General features: G+C 41.4%; 1 protein-coding gene across 1 annotated transcript; it reads right to left on the bottom strand.

The window, feature by feature from the left end:
* Positions 1–282: 282 nt before the first annotated feature.
* Positions 283–1,128, bottom strand: LOC137528263 (DNA-directed RNA polymerases I, II, and III subunit RPABC1-like). The gene has a single exon (XM_068249547.1). It carries the CDS (start codon positions 981–983, stop codon positions 462–464), a length of 522 nt encoding a protein of 173 aa, XP_068105648.1. The 5' UTR covers positions 984–1,128; the 3' UTR covers positions 283–461.
* Between the last annotated feature and the right edge of the window lie 8,573 nt (positions 1,129–9,701).

Consider the following 9,701-nt stretch of genomic DNA (forward strand, 5'->3'; position numbering starts at 1 on the left):
TGTATAGCGCCTTTCTCCTGTCGGACTCAAAGCGCTTGCGAGGCAGCCACAAGAGCGCACTTCAGTAGGCAGTAGCAGTGTTAGGGAGTCTTGCCCAATGAACTCCTTACTGAATAGGTGCTGGCTTACTGAGTAGGAAGAGCCAGGATTTGAACCCAGGACTCCTACATCAGAGGCAGAGCCCTTAACCATTACACTATCCAGCCACTAATTGGTTACTAGAAGCAACACTGCTGTCCTGATCAAGAGTATTGTAATAAAAACTGAACAGTTGCAGAGAACTACCAATCAGAATCCTTGTTTTATTTAACAAGTGATGGGTAGCTCAGAACATCTGCTCAACTTTTGTTGCACTTGTCATGAATCTGCTCCCATTCTTTTCCATGCAATTTCAGTCATTAAGCCCCGAATGTTGGTCATCTTTGTTGGCGAAACTTCTTGAAGGGCCTTGTATTTTTCACTCACTGCACCAAGCGGTATGTGATGTACCGGCCCGCAGTCTCACTAGGACGAATAATCTTCACCACCTGTCCTCTTTTTAAACCAAAATATCTTGCCACGGGGTCTCCAGCCTGGATACGAGGGAGTTGGGATTCCCACAGTTTATATCTTGCCAGCAGCTCTGTGACTTCATCTTTGGTCATCACCACGTGTTCCGGCACCAGCTCATGTTCAGTGATGTTAATGAGAAGTTCCTGCTGCAGAAACTGTTCCAGGATATATTTGGGAGCCATGTCCACCAGTGACTGCTTGGCTGATGGTGTCATCCCTTGTTGCACAACTATGATGGCCCTGGTGATATTTTCTTCTTGCATCCTTTGACAGTACATTTTTATGGTCTTTATGCCCACCTTTACCTCCTCAGTAAAGAAAACAAACATCTGATCAGTGGGATCATCATTGTGCGCCACCAACACAGTGAGATCAGTTCGCCGTGGCCGTCGCCTCACTTGGTTTATCACCAAACTGTGCTTTAAACTCATCCAAAGTCTGATCCTACTTATCCTGTGTCACTAAATACCCACGATCGTGGCATAACTGCATGATGGTCTTCTGAATTTTCCAAAGCCGGTAAGTCTCCTCTTCATCATCCATGTTGTACAGATAACTCGCACCGCCGCAGCCTGTCCTGTAATTTGTAAACAGACAATATTATGTGTACACAAAAGCAAATATGATAACTACTACGTGAGTAATAAAAAGTAGGAAAACACTTTTTTTTAATGTTATGTCAGAGTTTCAGACTACTTTCAGTTGGTGATGTGAAATGAGAAAAATAAATACAAAACAAATTTAAAAATAATTAACTAAAATTTATCAGATGCATATTTATTCACCCCCTTTACCATGAAGCTCCTAAAAAGTTTTGGTGCAACTAGTTACCTTCACATAATAAATGAAATGAAGTCCACCTGTGTGCAATCTAAGTGTTGCATGATCTACTGTCAGTATACAGATTTTCCAGCCCCAGAGGTTTCAACATCACTAAACAATTGTTCAAAAGGGAGGAGCCAGATAAGGATAAAATAGTTAAAAAAAATGTTTAAAAAGGGGGAGGAAGTGGTGGACTTACCTCCTACAAGTAGACACACAATCAATTATTCACTGAAAATATATTGATTCCAGTAGACTCCAGAATGAACTTGAATAAAGATATGTTTCAATGAATAACTGATTGTGTGTCTACAAGTGGGAGGTAAGTCCACCACTTTCTCCCCCTTTTTAAATGTTTTTTAACTATTTTATCCTTATGTGGTGGCTGGCGCCTCCGTTTTAAACAATTGTTTATCCTGAGTGTCCACCCTTGGTGGAGGGGTGTTACCCCATTTCTTTTACTTCTCCACCTTTGTGAGTATATTCTCATATATTTACTCTATTGACCAATTGGTTTGACATACTGCACTATTGGGGCTCTAGATCTGCTTTGTTTTTCAACATCAGTAAGTAATAGTCAACAAACCATAAAGATCAAGGAGCTCTCTAAACAAGTTGGGACAAAGTTGTTCAGAAATACAAGTCAGGGTTGGGTTATAAAAAAATATCCCAAGCTTTAAATATGCCTCAGAGCACCATCAAATCCATCAGCTTCAAATGGTAAAAACATGATACCACAACAATCCTACCTAGAATGGGCTGCACTTCAAAGCTCACAGACTTGGCAAGAAAGGTATTAATCAAAGAGGCAGCACGGGGACCAAAGGTAACCCTGCAGGAATTGCAGAGTTCCACTACAGAGACTGGAGTCTCTGTCCATAGAACCACAATAAGCCATAGACTGTATAGAGTTGAGCTTTATGGAAGAGTGGCCAGAAAAAAAAGCCATTACTTAGAGTTAAAAATAAGAAGGCACTTTTGAGTTTGCCAAAATGGCATGTGGGCAACTCCCCAAATGTATGGAGGAAGGCTCTCTGGTCAGAGGAGACTAAAATGTAACTTTTTGTCCACCATGGAATATGCTATGTCTGGTGCAACCACAACATACCACGTCACCCCAAGGACACCACAGTGAAACATGGTAGTGGCAGCATCATGCTGTGGGTATGTTTTTTCAGCAGCAGGGACTGGGAAACTGGCATGAATCAAGGGAAATATGGATGATACTAAATACAGGATTATTCTTGATAAAAACCTGTGTCAGTCTGCCAGCGATTTGAGGCTGGAATGGAGGTACATCTTCCAGCAGGACATTGACCCAAAACATACTGGTAAACAATTTCTCAAGTGGTTTAAGGTGAACAATTAAATGTGTTGGAAAAGCCAGCTCTCAATTCAATAGAGAATCTGTGATCAGACTTGAAGATTGCTATTCACAAATGAAAACCACCCAACATGAAGGAGCTGGAACAGTTTTGCCTTGAGGAATGGGCAAAAATCCCAGTGGCAAGATATGGCAAGCTCATAGAGATTATCCAAAGCAACTTGCAGCTTTAATTGCCACAAAAGGTGGGTCCAGAATGTACCGACTTTGGGAAGTGGGGTGAATAGTTATGCACATAGAAGTTTTCAGTTATTTTTTCCTACCAGTTGTATGCTTCACAATAAACCGTGCAATCCATTTTCAAAGTTGTAGGCATGTTCTGTCAATGAAAAGGCATCAACTCTCAAACAATCCATTTTAACTCAAAGTTGTGAGGTAGGAAGACATGAAAGATGCCGAAGGGGGAGGGGGGGGAATACTTTTGCAAGACACTGTACATGCTTTAAAGTTTTATTATTGTATTGCTGTTTTCCCTAAAAAAAGGATTCATTTCCAATGATTGCATATAGTATTTAAATACTGCCCAATCCATCACTATCAAGTTTTGTACAAAATCAATCGAGATTTCTCCATGAAAAGAAACGTTTTATTAAATTTGTCTTTGATCAGTCAATCATTTCATCAGTCATGACAATTAAGTAACGTAGTTGTGTGGTGCATGGTCACCTTGCGAGTTCTTGCCAAGTGAGACAGACTATGGTCCATATCCTATTAACTTTTCTCCTGAGTTTTCTCCAAGGAGATAATGGGCTCAATTCACTAAGCATTACCGCATTTGGTAAAGAAAACATCTGATTTTACCTATCACTTGCCAAATGCCAATTCAATAAACTCTTTACCGCACTTAAACCTATTATTACCAACTAGTGAGGTACATGACCAACTTGTGGGGTAAATACCTAAAGAAATGTCAAGAAATTGCAATTCACAACGATTAGAGCATTCGGTAAATCAAGTAAAAGTGTTGTATTTATCTCCAGCTCTAACCAGCCTGTAACTTACAATCTCCATGTGGTAAAAGTTGACAACTGTAGCAGACAGCCAGTAGGGAGTGCCAGACAGCCAATAGGGAGAGCCACACAGCCTTGCTTCTCTCCCCATTTGATCCAATGCGGGTGAGACTTCAGAACAGCAGAGCAGGAGAAGTAGAGATTTAAAAAGGCTTTTCTGTATCCCTCTAGATGTGCATATCTATATACTGATACACAAAAGAGCTCCCTCTAGTGGCACATGCATATCTAGAGGAATGCCGGGTATTCCCTGGACAGAAAAAACCCAGACTAACGCACAACATTCTACTGAATGTGGGAATCTTGGTGAATTTGGAATATACATTGCAAAATACTAAATCCAGTAGTTAAGTTTACCGACCTAAATTATTTTACTGAATTGCCCCTAGTTAATGGGGCCTTTTTTTCTAAAAATAGAATTTTTCAGTACTTAGCAATTGAAAAATTACTGAAAAGTAGGTAAAAGGTAATATCAAATTCATTTCTTGCTGAGTTTCAAAAGTATTTTATTGCTAAGGTTTGAAAATATCTAATTAGTGAAAACTCAGGAGAAAAGTAAATAGCATCTGTCCCTTTGGCCCTTATTCAATTCACTTTTTCTCCTAAGTTTTCTCCTTGGTGGTATTTTCACACTTTGGTCCTTATGCAATTAACTTTTTCTCCCGAGTTATCTCCTAGGAAATAATTTTTATCATCTCTTTAAAATAACTTTTCAGCATTTTCAATTGAAAAAGTACACAAATGTGGGTGAAAAAGTACTATCAAAATGATTTTGAGTATTTTCTTGCTTGTACGGTGCATTGTATGACAAGGTGTGAAAATATTACCTAGGAGAAAAGTCAGGAGAAAAAGTGAATTGCATAAAGGCCTTTATCAATAAAAAGCCTTTTAAGCTGCCAGCAAGCCAGAAAATACTCAGAATCATTTCAAGCCTACTATACACCATTCCGTTTTCAAAGCAATTAACCTGATTCTTCCAACACATCTATCAGGTTTTTATTGAATAAATTCAATAATCAATTGTTTTTTATTAATCAAAAGAAAACAAAAGACGATTCTTTTCAATTTCTTCTCTATTCGACTATTTTGGTTGAATGAAACAAACTAGTTGATTGTACCGTGTATGGGCACCTTTAAGTATTCTTCTTATGCCTGGAGGATAACCCTGGTGAGATTTCACCTTAGACTGGAGTAAGCCAGGATACACTAGACTGTTTTCTGGTGTGTTTTCTGCGCAGAAAAACTGATTTAACCTGAGAACTCATCTTAATCAATGGACTAGTTCACACTTAAAGGAATGATCAGCGCAAAAACAAAAAAAAAGTTCCACTTGCCCGGGGCTTCCTCCAGCCCGGGGCAGCTGTCCTGTGCCCCGCCGCAGCTCCTACGTCTCCCGGTCCTCTCGCCAGGTCGGGTTCCGGGTCGGCCTCCTCTGCGCTCCACGGCGCGGGTCACGTGGTCCAGATGACGTCATCTGGACGCTACTGTGCAGGCGCAGTAGTTCTGCCAGCGAAGAGGACCGGGAGACATAGGAGCTGTGGCGGGGGCACAGGACGGCTGCCCCGGGCTGGAGGAAGCCCCGGGTAAGTGGAACTTATTTTTGTTTTTGTGCGGATCACTCCTTTAACACATTTTTTGCATGCAGAAACAAACTGACATCCTGCAGCATAAAGGCTCATTCACAGCATTAGCGCAGAATGGCTGCGCGATCGGAATGCAACGCGCACAATCGCATGCCCTCTGCTACACTATGCTCTGTGCTGCTGATCCCATTCACTACAGTGAATGAATCAGCGCAGCTTGGCCAAAACATGCATGTAGCAGTACGATAGCTCATCGTACTGCTGCACAGCATATATGATATGAACGGCAGAAGTGTTGTCTATACACTTCTGCCGTTCTTGCATGTCGCACACTATACTTGCTGCCGAAATGCACATGTGAATGAGACCTTATCCTGCACATTTTGTCAGTTTTCTCTATCAATTACTTTAGCCGCTGGGAAAAAAAAAACGTGTCTGTTTTTCTGCATGCAAACACACATGGTGTGCAGAAAACCATGCACAGAAAACTGAAAGACAAGTGTGTCCCTTGCCTTACACATATCGTGTCAGTTTGGCCAACAGCTCTATCCAGGTGCTAAACCTGCCATGGAAATATACCCCCGCTACAAAGCCAGTCATCATGGCGTGTTAACATTCACAGAGTCATCTGCTGTCATCCTAAACAGCAATAAAAATTGTCTGACAAGGGGGCGAATACTCGCTGAATGGGAACTGAAGCTGAGAAAAGAACCTAACGTATATTTTTCTATCTCGCCGGAAAAAAAAAAAAAGCTCTTTCACATTTTCTACTAATAAGGTCACGGAGGGAGAACAAAAACTGTTCAATTATTAATTGACAATATCATTATGTGTCATAGCAGTGTGTCTGTAAGAGCGGGAGTAGCTGGTCTGCACAGTGCAGGCTGCCTGTGCACAATAGTGGAGTTTTGATTAAATATTGATGTACGCTAATTGGCTACAGGGTCTGAGGATGGCTCAGGCTTTATAGGGATCATTTGTATTCCTGCTTTGGAAAAAAGGAAAAAACAAAACCAGCATTTTCACATTTCAATCACCTACCTGCTCATTTTCCTACCGTCAGTCTTTCCCCCCCAATTGTTGGATTCCCCTGTGTGTTCGTATTAACATAGCGTTAACCTTGCCATACTTCCTAAAGCACTCAGAATCTGCTGACATCTCTGTACTATTACCGACCAAGAATAGCTTCCTTTTACTTTGAAATGGCCCCATGTCTTTGTTAATTGCCCTCCCTCCCTTTAACCCGGCCTCCTGCCTTTCACACAGAGTTATGAGTGGAGCAGAGCAGGGGTAATCTTCCCATCACTCATTAAGCTGACATGGTAAGTGAACAATTAATGATTAACAAACATAGGAAAACGGGGATGTAGAGTCAATAAAGGCATAGTTATGGGCTGTGTTTAGACACGGGAGAGCATATGTTGCAATGGAAGATACTCCTATTGCTCGCACTGAACGTCCTTCAGGCTGTCTCAAGTAAACGATAACTGCAGATTCATTTTTAAACTGAATATGTGTTTCTTTAACTCAAATGAGAACTCCAGTGTGACCATCCAATGAGAAAGCTGGAGATCTCATCGAGTAGTATTGGATGCCTAAGCAGTGTGGCAGAGGTGAGCGAGTCCTTAGACTGGATGACCAAGAGAAAGCAGTACATAAACTTCTTTAGCAGCTGAATTGCTTACACATGTTTAACCAGGACCACAGGCTTTACCCCCATAGACCAGGCCATTTTTTGTGAAATAGGCCACTGCAGCTTTAAGGCCAAGCTGCAGGGCCGCACAACAGAGCACACAAGTGATCCCCCCCTTTTTTCTCCCCACCAACAGGGTTCTCTGTTGGTGGGATCTGATGGCCCCTACAGATATTTGTTTGTTTGTTTATTAATGTTTATGTGTTTATTTTTTATACATTTACTTGTTTTTTTTAAATTAATATATTCCCCCCTCCCTCCCCCCGCCAGCCAGTCCCCGTGATCAGCTGTCATAGGCTTCAGCCTATGACAGCCGATCCCCCCTGAGCCTCGGGAGGGGACAGCTGTGTCACACGGCTGTCCACAGTACAGCGCTGCTGAAGATGGCAGCGCTGTACATGCTAATTAGATGGCGGTTTCGCAGTCTATCAGTCTACAAGCAGCGATCACCTGCAAAAGGCAGCCCCAGGACTTTACGCCGATCGGCATTAGGGAGTTAACAAGGAACTTTTCTGTATGTAACTTAAAGCGGACCTGAACTCAGAACTTCTGCTCTGCTCTTAAAGATAAGCAACAGTATAATAACCTTTAAAGAAAAAAATGTATTTGTTACAGCTGATACAAATCCTGCAATAAATCTGCAGTGTGTGTACTTCCTACTTTCATGGAAGCAGACATAGGGTTAACATCCTGTGTTTACAAATTAGCTGCTCTGCCGAGGCAGCCAGCTGACTCAGCTGAGTGGTCAAATTACAGTTGTGATTAGTCACAGATGAGGGGGGACTAAACTCTATAAATACATACAGGTTGCATTTCTCTATGTTTTCCTTCTTCTGTTATGTTGCCGGGCATGGGCAACCACCAATAGCGCTTGCGGGGAATTTAGGCCTCTCCCCTCTCAGGCTAAGAAGTCGCTCTCTGTAGATAGAAAGGGTAATCACACCCATCCAACCAGTGGATAAATTTGTTCCAAGAATATACAGAGGCGCCAATCAGAATAAAATACACTAAAAATCATAAAATGGGGGGTATTGGATAATATACCTCCCCAATAATGACACTAGTATCAGATTATCATTAATAATTTATTTAACTCCCCAAAAAATTTTTGCAACGCGTTTCGCGGGTCTGTAGCCCGCTTCCTCAGGCAGTATAAAACAGGAGCACTGAAGTGTCACCAGAAAAGGTGCTACACTCTTTCTGGTGACACTTCAGTGCTCCTGTTTTATACTGCCTGAGGAAACGGGCTACAGACCCGTGAAACGGGGAGTTAAATAAATTATTAATGATAATCCGATACTAGTGTCATTATTGGGGAGGTATATCATCCAATATCCCCATTTTATGATTTTTAGTGTATTTTATTGTGATTGGCACCTCTGTATATTCTTGGAAGAAACATATATCGGACAGGTTTCTGATGCTTAAACCAGGATAATGAAAGCAAAATTTGGGATATTGAATAATGTATTACATTCTACTATATGTGTTGTGGCTCTTTAACTTCATCTCATACCCCATCCTTGTACATATTTTCTTGGAGTGGGGCTTTATGATAATGAAAGAACACCTTCGGTTAGAGGGATATGGAGGCTGACATATTTATTTCCTTTTAAACAATACAAATTGCCTGGCTGCCCTGCTAATCGTCTGCATCTAATACTTTCAGCCCCTGAACAAGCATGCAGATCAGGTGCTCTGATTCTGAATCAAGTTTGACTGGATTATCCGCATGCTTTTCCAGGTGTGTGAAACACCACTGGTGCTAGAAAGATCAGCTGGTCTGCCAGGCAACTGGTATTGTTTAAAAGGAAATACGGTTTCCCTTATAGATATGGTATTATTGACACCCACGTCCTCATTTAACACCAAATGACACTTTTGACTCCAATGAAAGCTTTAGAAAAGTTATGGGAATCTAATAATAGGGTTGATTCACAAAGCTTACTTATTTTTCATCTTAATGCTCTGTTCCCACTAGAGCAAAGATGATTCTTCTTTTGTCCTCTGCTCATGTCTAAAGGGAGAGTACAAAAACAGGTACAGCAAAGGAGGATGTTAGCTTCAGCAAAACAATATATGCACAAATAATTTCTTACTAGACTCTTCCACGACGTTGACATGCCCTCACGGAAGAGACCTAACCTTTGTCTGGAAGTGCTGCCAATATTTCCTGTGGACACTATACTGTCTGCTCCCGCTGGTCAAACGTGATGCAAGTGGGAACACAGCCTTACTGTAAGGAAAGCTAATACATGAGATAAACAGATAAAGAGAGATAATTCATGAGATACACAGATAAGGAGAGATAATTCATGAGATAAACAGATAAGGAGAGATAAAACATGAGCTAAGTCAGTTAAGGAAAGATAATAAATTGTGAGTGAATAAGTAGGGAAAAATAATTCAATAGAAAAGCTTTGTGAATCAGCCCCTATGTTTCAAAGCAGCCTGAGATTAGACTCAAGGGGGCTTTGGTCTTCCCAGGGGCATTCTATAGCCTCGATTCTCCCTACCACACCCAGTAAAGACAGCCCCATCCCTGGAGTTATTCAAATCCAGACTGAAAAGCCACCTGTTTAGCCTGGCATTTCCAGACTTATAGAATTCTTCCTCTGTTCCACGACTTACCAATCAACCAATTATTGGTCTGAGCC

The sequence above is a fragment of the Hyperolius riggenbachi genome, chromosome 8 (assembly GCF_040937935.1).
Source record: "Hyperolius riggenbachi isolate aHypRig1 chromosome 8, aHypRig1.pri, whole genome shotgun sequence".
Lineage (NCBI taxonomy): Eukaryota > Metazoa > Chordata > Amphibia > Anura > Hyperoliidae > Hyperolius > Hyperolius riggenbachi.

Bases quoted from the DNA above. Each gene is read 5' to 3' on its own strand.
- LOC137528263 (XM_068249547.1), bottom strand. From the start codon at position 983: ATGAGTTTAAAGCACAGTTTGGTGATAAACCAAGTGAGGCGACGGCCA.